This window comes from Lichenostomus cassidix, chromosome Z (assembly GCF_008360975.1).
Source record: "Lichenostomus cassidix isolate B80296 chromosome Z, HeHo_3.0, whole genome shotgun sequence".
In the NCBI taxonomy this organism is placed as follows: Eukaryota; Metazoa; Chordata; class Aves; order Passeriformes; family Meliphagidae; genus Lichenostomus; species Lichenostomus cassidix.
The window spans coordinates 51723363-51734904 of record NC_139511.1 but is presented as its reverse complement, the minus strand read 5'-3'; the positions used below and the strand labels follow the sequence as shown (position 1 = coordinate 51734904).

Genomic DNA, 11542 nt, shown 5'->3' with positions numbered 1-11542 from the left:
ATGGATGCTCAAGAAATACATAAATAAAATATCAAATTACAAATCTTTTCAGCCATTTATGCCTGCTGACTTTAGCAGTTTAACCTTATTTTACTGTGTTCCTCGCTCCAAATATAATTATTCTGATAAAAGAAGGTTCTGTTTCTAAGTCAGAGCAGAATTGGTTAAATACACTTGTTTATATTACAGCCTTATTCAATCAGGGCTTGAGTTTAGTGGGGAGGGGAGAGGGGGAGCTCTGGGGGTTGGAAAGTTCTCTACCCTTCCTTACCAGGGTCACAGCGCTGGAGAATTAGGGTTATATTACTCCCAAACGCGGCACGCCCCGCTCCCGCGGCCCTCGCCCGGGCAGATCGGCTGGCGGGCGCGGGGGGGCCGTTCAGGGGAGGGCAAGAGCCGGCCCCGGCCGGGACCCTGGGATCGGGCCCGCCAAGCGCCGCCGGGCAGGGCAGCGAGAGGAAGGGATGGATGGAAAAGGAAAGAAAAGCAAAGGAAGGTGCGGGGGGAGATGATCTCCCAGTGCCTGGCCTCTTGGCAGGCGCTTCTGTACGAAATTCAATCTCTATTTTTTATGAGAAATAAACTGTCTAAATAAATTTTATTAGGGGCAACCAATATATTTTCTGGTACTGCCCTTTGTTCCAGTTCTACGTGTGTGTAACAATCTAAAACCTATTTATTGAGGAAAAATCACTGGATCCGTCATAGAAAATCCTTTTACTTTGCTCTGAAGTGATTTCTGAAGACACTTGTGTCACTCTGAAGATTTTTGGCCATTGTGCTAAAGCCTTTCCTTGTTAGGAACTTCAGTTCCTATGATCATGTGGGGAATACCGTAAATTGTAACAGGGAATGGACTTGACTGGCAGTTTTCTGGCTACACTGGGAAAATGGAAAGATGACGGGGAATAAAATCCTTGTAAATACATCTCCGACGCTGCCCAGGTGAATTCGGGCACTTGACAAAACAGGAGTGCGCGAAAGCGGAATGTGATTAGGGTATTTTACATGTGCCCCATTGTCATTTTCTTTCTGACACGCTTAAGTGTCAACCCAGTCTGCTCTTTTTTCTCCCGCAGACTTCCTTTGCTGATTTCCCCCCTTCCCTTAAGACGATTGCGCTCTGAAGTCTTGGAAGAAATGATTTAGTTTGTTTATACTGCTATAAAAATCAAGAGCAATAGAAAAGTCGTAAAATGAAGCGCGCTATCAATCACACCGCAACATTGTTATTCAGCAGTTACTAACAGAGATTGATAATCCTTTGATTTCATCCCATTGTTATTACTCTGATGTGTCTGCACATTAACTATTACACATTTATTTATCGACCTGAAACATACAACAACATGGAATATATGCACACGCACGCTGTGCCACCCTGCCCACGGCGCGCTCGGCAGAAGCCGGTAGCAGGCACCTCCAGCTCCCGCACACTTTCACCAACAGATACAGCTAAAACTGAACCCCAAACGCCCCGGCCAGCCCCTGACCGCTTGCCTCACCCCGGCCCGAGCAGAGCCAGACTTCCGCGGCCGCGAAAGGCTGCGCGCCGCCCCGCGCCACCGGCCCGTCTCCCCGCCAGCGACTCCGCCGGCTCCGCTCCGCGGGTCCCGACGCCCGGCAGCGGGCCGAGGGTCTCCTTCTGGCAATTTCCGCCGCCGGGTCTTCCCCTCCTGCCCTACAGCTGCACACTGAGAATAATTTTCAAAGGAAAAAAGCGCAGCAAATGTGCTATCTCCGCAGTCCCCCATCCAGCCAGGGAAAAAAAAACTATTCCGAAACTCCCACCCCACCTCCATTTCTTTCTTTCTGTCTCCGGCTAAATAGTGGCCCGGCTCTGGGTCTCTCTCCCTGCTCTGAGCGGCCGTTCCCGAGCACCCAGGTTCTTTGCAACAGCCCGACGTCTCGAAAGCTGAATTGAATCAATGTAGCCTGAGCTGGGAGGAGGGAGAAAAAAAAGGCAGCAAAACTGCCCTAGAGATCGGTCGGCCGGTTCCTTTGTCTCCTTCTTCTCTGCCGAAACCCCTGCACATCTGAGCTGCAAACAAAACCACTCTTGCATCTGTTCGCATGCGGTATTTACAATGTTTTGTGTAAGTCAATTGGATGGCGGAAAAAAAAGGCATTGGCGCCGTATTATTTAACATAGACTTCACTGGGCTCCCTTTTTGGTGGAAGCTTTATTTGCACTAAATGAATAATCTTAATTGCATCACTTTTGAATTAAAAATCAATGTTAATCAAGTTGGAAGTAGCAAATATCAGTTTTCATTGTGACCGGGTAGAGGATATTTTTCTTGTTTTGCAAATAAAAATACAAGTCAAATAACTTTAAAAGGGCATTATGTTCTGCTACAAATACAATTGAAACGGATTGTTTAGGAGCGGATCAGAAATGGTACAGAATTTTGCACTTAATTTCCTCAGTTATCATTTACAATAAGAACCTCTTGGCTTGACAGCCAAGTCTAAACAGTAGTAAATTAGTACAAATTTATACTGATTTTACTCTAATAATCGTAATAAAAGCTTATAGATTTGGCACTAATTACATAAATGCCTAATGATCTTGAAAATTACTCTGGTTAGAAATATATTACTAATCTAAACTTTGTTGTTGGCTGGCTTTGAAAAATCAGAACATTAGAAATGGTTCGCTTCACTTCTGCAAAGCACTTTAAATTGTTCAAGTAGTTTAACATATTCAAGAGGAAAATAAAAAGCATTTAACTTTATTTACTGCTTTAAGTTGAGTTTGTAGGCTAGCCGAACTTGGAAACTTTACCCGAAAAATAGGGCTTACGGGCGTTTAAATCCTGGGCAGGGAGGCAGAGCTCCCCGGGCAGCCGGGACACATGGTGCTTGGCTCCCTTGCCCTTCGTTGCGCCCTGCCTCGGCACCGACTGGGGTAGGGCCGAGGTGGCGGGCAGCCCCGGGGGCCAGGGGAGCCTGTGCAGCACGGCCCGCTGCGGGAACTCGGGCAAGTTGCTCTTTCCTCGACGCCCCGCAGCCTTCGGGGCTCGGGTGGGGGAGAGCCTGGCCGCGGTCTCCCCAGCCGCTCCCCCCACCGGCTCCCCGGAGCCGCCGGCCAGCCAGGCCAGCGCTGCCCGACCCCACGCCGCCCGTCTCCCCGCTCACAGCCCTCGGTGGGCGCTGAGGGCGAGACCCCCGGGAGACTGGTCGGGCCGGGTGCGAGGGTGCGCTCCGAGGAGGCATTAGAAACAATAAAAGCCGATAAATCAGGGGCGACCCGGAGTGGACGAGTGTGGCAAATGTGCATTTGGAAGAGAAGGAGAGAGGGAGAAGGCGGGCGGCCAGGGCGAGCGGAGCAGGGTAAAGGAGCGCGGGCGCGGCGCGGGCCGGGCCGGGGCGGCGGGAGGCCGGGGCGGCGGCAGCGGGCGGGCGGCGGGCGGGCGGAGCGGGGCGCTCCGGGCGCTGACATTTGCAGGCTGCCCTCCTGATTGGTCCCCGCGCCGAGCTGCTCACGGGTTCATTGAAGTGTTAAGCACCTCCCCGTCTCTCTAAAGGACATTATAATGCAAGAGACCCCCTTTTTAACCACACACCGAATTTTCTTTCATTTAGACGATCTATATATATATATATCTATATATATATATATCTCATATCTTATATCTATTTTAAATAACTTAAGGCCGCTAAAATTTGGGGGGGAACAGCCTTCGCCCTGGAGCGGTGCGCGATGCTGTCTCACGCCGACCTCCTGGACGCCCGTCTCGGTGAGTTTCCCCCTGCACCCCCCCGCCCCGCGGCGGCTTCACCGGCGGCGGCGGCGAGCGGGGAGGAAGCCGGGGCAGGAAATTGACAATTTGTTCCTTATTTTACCTTAATGCGATCTAAATGGGCTAATTCCTTTAAAAGTAATTGTACTGTATTAAAGTTTAATTTGATTTAGCATAAAAAAGAAGAGAGTGAGACCTACGGAGTATGTAGATCTACAGCGAGTTGTGGATCATTCAATTTTTCTCTCCCCAGTTTTTATATACATCCCTACACATTATTATTATGATGATTATTGTTTTAGGACAGATGAGCCTGATGGTGTTTACGGAGTTCTGGGTGGCCTTTCCTTGCTTGCCTGTTTGCTTTTCTCCCTCCTTCTTTTCCTTAAAAAAAAAAAAAAGGGAGAAATATCTGTATCTATCTATTTATGGTTATTCATGAGTTTGTTTAGAAGAGCGGAGGGAGGAGAGGGGAAAGATCGGCCAGACTGACCGAGGTCCCCGCACATCTGTCGGGGAGGTAGTGCCCCCGGCAGCAGGGCGGTTAGAGCCTCATTTCTTTCTCTCCATCTATTTCTCTTATCAGCTCCGCTGGAAAACCCAAGTTGAACCTGGGAAAACTTGCTCTCCTCCTCTTCCCTTCCCTTGGTCTCGCAAGGGGAGGCCGGGAAGGGAGCTGCTGATTTCAGCAGGAAGAGGAGCTGCTCGGTGTAAAGTTTTCTCTCCTCTGCCCGGGTCGCGCCGGGCCAGGGTCTCCGCGCGTCGTGGAGCCGAGCAGGGCTGCGGGTCTGGCGGGCGGCCGGTCGGGGGACGGCGGGGCGGAGGCGGTGGTGGTGGGCGAATGTCTCTCGCCAGTTCGATGCACTGGAGAGCGGCTCTGATGGATCCATGCCCGGCTGCAGGCGAGTGACTGCCGCTCCTTTGCTTCCGCAGGGATGAAAGATGCAGCCGAGCTGCTGGGACACCGGGAGGCGGTGAAGTGTCGGCTGGGCGTAGGGGGCTCGGATCCGGGGGGACACCCGGGAGACATGGCTCCCAACTCGGACACGGTGGAAGGGACCACCCTGCTGCCGGGGGAGGACATCACCACGGTGGGATCCAACCCCAGCTCCCTAGCTGTCAGCGCCAAAGACCCTGACAAGCAGCAAGGCCAGCAGGGCGGCCAGAACCCCAGCCAGGCCGGGCAGCAGCAGGGTCAGCAGAAGCAGAAGCGGCACCGCACCCGCTTCACGCCGGCACAGCTCAACGAGCTGGAGAGGAGCTTCGCCAAGACCCACTACCCGGACATCTTCATGCGGGAGGAGCTGGCCCTGCGAATCGGCCTGACTGAGTCCCGGGTGCAGGTATGAAAAGCCGCCCCCGCGCAGTGCCTGCCGGCCCTTCTCTGGTCGCACCGACGGCGGCACGGCTGGCCGGCGGCGAGCCCAGACACAACGGGGAGGGGGGTGGGTGCCCCAAACCTCAGCCCGAAGGCGGGGGAAGTAACCCGCCCCTGAAAGCAACAGTTTGGTCAGGAAGCCCTCCTTTCCAAAAAGCTGTCACCTTGGGGTGTCCCCTTGTCCTCTATTCTATCCACCTCCAGCACGGTGGTCCCGAGCGGGGTGCGGGCTGAGCTTCCCTCAGCTCCACGGCCCGACCCGCGGCAGGAAGGGGTCTGGGGAGGGACAGCCCGAGAAGACCGGTCTCAGCCCTCGCAATAGCCAGGCGCTAAGGGTCGAGCCGAGCCTCCTGGGAACGATTCCCTTTCCACCGGAGCGGAGTCCGGTGGCGGCCGAGGGCCGCTGTGCAGGGCGCTGCCGCTGGAGCAGCTCTCCAGGGTGCTGACGGCGGCACGGCCGCGGCACGGCGGGGAAGGGGCGTCCAGCAGAGCCCACTGCCCTCAGGGCCGAGGTGGGGTGCAAGGGACGGCATACTGGCTCGTAAAAAGGCACTTCGATAAAAGCCAGCTGTGTTTGGACTCGGAGTTTCCCCAAACAGGCTTTTATAATGGCTGGGAATGGCAGGGGTAGTGAGAAACTTCAATGTCTAGAGTGCACTTTGTGCTCTAAAATACATATATATACACATATGTACATAGACATATATATATATTGGCACACAGGACCTTAAGAAACTATTTAGGCAAATAAATGCAAACGAAATTTGGAAAAGGGGGAGAACGTTCAAAGCGCTAGACTGCTCAGATACAGCTTTTGTGTGTATAAGGTTATTTTAGTGACTTTCTAGGCGAGTCCATTCCCAGGAAAGAAAGCCTGCACAATAGAAGCACTTGTGGGATGCGCAGCCCAGCTCAGTACAGTGCGCCGGGACTGCCGCCGCACTTCACCGCAGTCACTGTTCAAAATCCCTCTCGGCAAGCATAGGCTCCTCAGCTAAATAAAGACATGTCAAGAGAAACCCCTAAATGAACGTTTTAATGAAGGAAAACAGATTCCGTTCTTGAATGTGACAGAAAAAGCACGTCTGCTTTTAAAAAGTAAAACAATTTGACTCAGCCTACACAGATCTATAATTAGTTTAAATTAAAAAAGAAATTAGATTCACAAATAAAATATAATTGGACAACTGACTCTATGAAAAAAAGAAAACGAGGTCTATTAAACTTTATTGCGTTTCCCAAAGGTTAATGATACCAATTTCAATATTAGGAGTGTGGTAAATGAAGTAAAATATAAAATGGAAATAGTTATTTTCTAACAGCACATCAAAGAAATTCGTAGGAAGAAAGACAAAGTGTTTTAATGGCCTTGGCATAATCTTAAACCAATGCTAATAGCTCGAGACTGCTGATAAAAACAGTTTAATAGAGTGTCAATTTAAATATTTTTTACAATAATGTTCCGTAATTTAGAAAGTAATCAGATCAACATAACCTTCTTAATTAACACTTCAAAATGATTAACATTATGTAATCTAAGACAAAAAATATTTAATGTATTTACTTCACAATCCGATGTATCACTGCTCCTTGATCAAATTTAAATTAAATAGTAATTAGTTTATGTTCTTATACGAGTACTTTACAGTTCTCTTTATAGTTAACAGATAGCCTACACATTTCTTTCAGTACGTGGGCTCCACACTGATTAAGGAATGCTCCAAATGCTTAATTTATAGCGGTTGTATATGTTTTTAAGGGGTTTAGATGCTAGGATAAATCACCCCTTTTTTCATTTTAGATCTGTATTTAATGTATATGATACATTTAAATAATTATTAAACTGGCTGGTGCTTAAGCGGGAGTCCAATTCCACATCTGATATTGCTCTGCTTTTCAGGCTGCTGTAATAAAACCATTCTTTTTATAGCATGCCATTATTAGAAACCAATTTCAGAATTATTTATAACCTGGAATGGCTTATTAAGCAGCAATGCGAGAATCATGCAAATTACGCGATCAAATGCAATATAATAAGCATAATCATTAGTCTCTAGCACGGATTAATTAACTTTCAATATTTTATTTACATAAAAACTAAATCAGTGAAATAACTTCTGCACAGTCAGGCTTGCCTTCCAGTATTTTATACGAACAAAAATAATGTGCTGTAATTCCATTGACCGTGTCCCCCACAATGGTCCCGTCACCTGCCACATCTTAATAGGGGACAAGCTGAGAGTATTTTCTAGTTTTCTAATGGAATGAGAAATTGCATTTTCTTCCTCTCCCAGCACTATTAAAGTGTAATGAATTCGGCCCAGAGTTCACGGCTGGCTGATCGAAATGAACCTGAGATCTGAGCTTTAATACAGCTCTCCAGATTTCCTACCAAATCTTCACATTAATCATCCGCTGGATTCCAATGAGATCTTCATAAGGCTTCGGCTTTAAAAAAAAAAAAAAAAAAGAAAAAAAAGAAAAAAAAAATAAAATAAAAAGGAGAAGAAGAAAAACAAAAGTAGTGATAGTGTCTCCCCTTCTCTTTATCGCTTTCTCTCTCTCTCGCCCATTTATAGCTGGGGAATTAAATGGGCTATATATTTTAAAATACATTTACAGTATGTCTATATTACTGTAACAGCAGATATCATCAAGGTAGATTTTTAGATTCCAACCTCCATTAGATTCTCACTGTTGTATTAATAATTTTCAGGGGCTAGTTGCATTTTAAAAGGAGTTCAAAGTTGCCAAATGCTCATGGTTAATATATTTCTAGAGTTGTCATGTGTGCATTTTCAAAATCTCCCCCAGGTTTTCCTTGCATTTTAATCTGTCATGCACCAGTTTTCAACTGGAAACATTCACATTTTAAAAGCATATGCAGCGTAGCTATGAACTTAGGCGATCAGACCTGATGGAGATTCTTTACACCACCAGCAAACCATGAAACATAAAAAGCTTTTGTAGCCGCAATTTAACTATTAACGCTAAAACATAATTGAACGCGATTTTTCGATTATTCATATAATATTTAGCTCCCTCACGGCCGTTCATTCCCGCTAATGGGCGTCCGGCTTTCCCAGTCCGCGTATGGAGCCTGAGGCGGTGGAATCGGGCCGCCCGGGGCACTGCGCTCCATCGGAGTTCAGATGGACTCGCTTTCTCCCGGCTAACGACTGCCTCGGCTGCTTGCGGCCGGGAGCGGCGAGACCCACCAAGTCATCCCCGCCACGGTGCCGCCACGGGCACCCACTCACCTAAACCACCTCTGGTTTTGCTGTTATGGGTTTGGGTTGTTATGTTTTGTTTATTTAAACCCAAATGCGGGCGGTTTGGTGCGAGGGCTTCCTGGCCGGGCCCCGGTGGCACAGGGCGGGGCGGCTGGCCCGGGGCAGGGCAGCTCGGGAGCGCGTCTACGCAAGGGCCAGAGCCGTAGGCCGGTGAGGGTTTCCTCTCTCTCTTTTTTTTTTTTCTTTTTTTTTAAATTTTTTAAATTTAAATTTTGGGAAGGCCAGGTTCCACGCCTTGAGTCTCCCGTCCGGGACGGACAAATCGATCGATGTCGTTATAAAAAGTTCCGGAGGTTTCCTTAGCCTGTGACGGGGACACGCGTGGGGCCGTGGGGGTGAGGAGCTACAACGGGCGGCGGGGGCGAGGCTCGGGGGGCGCCGGGAGCCGGGGCGAGGGTCCCGCCGGGGCCTCGGCCGCGGGGGGTGGTGGTGGCTAACGGAGCGTGTCGCTGCCCGCCGCCCGCAGGTCTGGTTCCAGAACCGCCGCGCCAAGTGGAAGAAGCGCAAGAAGACCACGAACGTGTTCCGCGCCCCGGGCACGCTGCTGCCCACGCCGGGGCTGCCGCAGTTCCCCTCCGCCGCCGCCGCCGCCGCCGCCGCCATGGGGGACAGCCTGTGCTCCTTCCACGCCAACGACACGCGCTGGGCCGCCGCCGCCATGCCCGGCGTGTCGCAGCTGCCGCTGCCGCCGGCGCTGGGACGGCAGCAAGCCATGGCGCAGTCCCTGTCCCAGTGCAGCCTGGCGGCCGGCCCGCCGCCCAACTCCATGGGTCTCTCCAACAGCCTGGCGGGCTCCAACGGCGCCGGGCTGCAGTCCCACCTCTACCAGCCCGCCTTCCCCGGCATGGTGCCCGCCTCCCTGCCCGGCCCCAGCAACGTGACGGGCTCGCCCCAGCTCTGCAGCTCCCCGGACAGCAGCGACGTGTGGCGGGGAACCAGCATCGCCTCCCTCCGCCGCAAAGCACTAGAGCACACAGTCTCCATGAGTTTCACCTAATGGCCGGCGCTTCGCCCCGCGCCGCCCCCGCCGCTGCCGCCTCGCCCCGCGCCCCCACCTCGCCCCGCGCCCCCGCCTTCCCCCACCCGACTTACCAGGGAGTCGACTCAGGATCTGAAATCAGACACCAACAGACTGGTTTGTGGGCCGAGAAACACCCCCCGATCCTCCCCAAGCCCCCTCCGCCCCCGCGCATCACCCGCGCCCCCTGTGCCCCGCGGTCCGCTCTGCCCGGCGGCGGGAGGACTCGCTGCCGCCCCGCGCCCGGCGCTGCCTCCTTCCGTCGCCACGACCCGGCTCTCCCGCCACCCGCCCGTCCGGCTTTGGCTTTGCAAAGAAATACATTTTTGTTTCTGTTTTCATAATTTTTACGGTTTATTTAGGAGCTGCGACCTGCCGCCGGCTCCTTCCGCTGCGAGGGCGCCGTCGAGGGGCGGCCGGGTGGGTTCGCGAAACGGCACGGAGACCCCAGAGAGAATCAAATCCATTTTGATTAAGCATTGATGAGCGAGAGCGAATGTGATGGGGAAAAACGAAAAAAAAAAATTAAAAGCTTCTTTTTGTAAAAAACAAAGGGGATAAAAGGGGGAAGAAAAAAGCGCGCAAGAGCGCTTCCCTTTTTCGGATCTTTGATTTCGTGACAGTTGAGTTGCCGATCCTCCCTACCTTTATTTACGCATTTATTTACGTTCCTGCTGCTATTGTCCCTCCGCAGCGCCGGCGGAGGCGCCGCCGCGCCCCCTGCCCTGCCTGGCCCGGCTCGGCCCGGCCCGGCTCGGCCCCGCGGCCCGCCCGCCTGCATGTGCCGGTCACCCCGCCGCAGGGCAGGGCCGCTGGAGGAATAAACAAACGATGTGAAATAGGATGTTTTGTGTAGATAAAGCATTCTTGTTACATACTGGTCGATTCGTGATATGTTTTAACTTATTGTCTGTGCTTATTTATTGAATTTTGGGTTACTTAATAAATGTTTGAGCTAATATAAAACATATTACTTGACTTTTCCGGACACGTTTATATCAAGTTAATGTGAATGGATAAATAAAATCATTTTCAGTATGTGATATGAAGAATTATAGATTTTGATGTGGCGTGTGAGATATGAGAGGTGTCTTCAACTGCAGGCAAAAAAAAAAAAGACAGGACTTCCTTCTGTGGTATTCACTGAGTCCTTTGTCACAAGTTTGGGGATAGTTTGCTTGCTTAACTTTGCATTGATGCCTTTCACTTGTCACAATTTTAATACTTCATGATTAATAAACTTTTGTTAATCTTTCTGTGTGGTTGGCCTTTAAACTGCGAGTAACAAGAAGTTCCGTGGTGAAGCAGGGCAGGGGCAAGGGGTGAAGGAGAGTGGGTCAGCGGGAGGCTGGGGCAGGCAGGCAGTGGAGGGATGATTCGCTTTTTCAGAATGTGAATGAGGGCACGGCCGCTGGTGAAGTGAAACCCATGGAAGAGACAACTCTTGGTTTACTCCTGTGCAAACTTTGATGTGGTGGGAAAAAAGAAACACAGTAGATCGGCAATCATCATACAGCCAGGTTTGGGCTGCTTTTTTTCTTCTTTCCCCCTCGCCCTTGCCTTTTATGCAATGCACTGAGATCTCTTCTCCTTGTACATCAATTACACACCTCTTAATTACACACCTGAGAGTGCCCGACTCCATAGGCACCCGCAGAAGGGTCCTTGCCCGCTCCAAAGTGCATATTACATATGCATATTTAATTTAAAAGAGAAATAAAAGCAGAATAAATTATTGGTGATCCAGACCATGAGTGAGTCCTCTGGGAGTCACCTGAGGAAACAGCCCGACGCCCTTCTTCAGGAGTCTGCTCCTGCAGGTGTTGAAACAACCCAGAGTGCTCAGCCTGAGATAGTCTAGGCTTGGCAACACAGGTCCCATACCACAATCCATACCATTGTAGCACTTGGGAAAAGAAGTCACTGTATTCTGTCTCTCCTTCCAGCCCTCACTCTAGTCCCTAGCCCAGTTTCAGGCAGAGCAGCTGCCCCTCTGCACCCAGGCTTAGCTCTAAGACTGAAGTTTGTGATCAGTTTACATCAGCCATCAAAGATGTGGGCACACAGGAGGCCTGTGGGGCAGAGCTGCTTGGAGTGCCTCCAGCTC

General features: G+C 50.8%; 1 protein-coding gene across 2 annotated transcripts; it reads left to right on the top strand.

Annotated features, from left to right (window-relative positions):
- The first annotated feature begins 3706 nt into the window (after positions 1 to 3706).
- OTP (orthopedia homeobox) lies at positions 3707 to 9722 on the top strand. Of its 2 annotated transcripts, XM_085043070.1 has the most exons (3): positions 3707 to 3743; positions 4680 to 5089; positions 8884 to 9722. In XM_085043070.1, exons 1-3 carry the CDS (start codon positions 3707 to 3709, stop codon positions 9412 to 9414), a joined length of 978 nt encoding a protein of 325 aa, XP_084899196.1. In that variant the 3' UTR covers positions 9415 to 9722. The 2 variants fall into 2 exon arrangements, 1 of the variants encoding a protein (XP_084899196.1); XR_014846960.1 differs by lacking the exons at positions 3707 to 3743; positions 4680 to 5089 and adding an exon at positions 8632 to 8752 and having other exon boundaries at positions 8884 to 8975.
- The last annotated feature ends 1820 nt before the right edge of the window (positions 9723 to 11542 follow it).

Bases quoted from the DNA above. Each gene is read 5' to 3' on its own strand.
- OTP (XM_085043070.1), top strand. From the start codon at position 3,707: ATGCTGTCTCACGCCGACCTCCTGGACGCCCGTCTCG. The intron at 3,744-4,679 runs GTGAGTTTCCCC...TTGCTTCCGCAG, and splicing joins CCTCCTGGACGCCCGTCTCG to GGATGAAAGATGCAGCCGAG. The intron at 5,090-8,883 runs GTATGAAAAGCC...CGCCGCCCGCAG, and splicing joins TGACTGAGTCCCGGGTGCAG to GTCTGGTTCCAGAACCGCCG.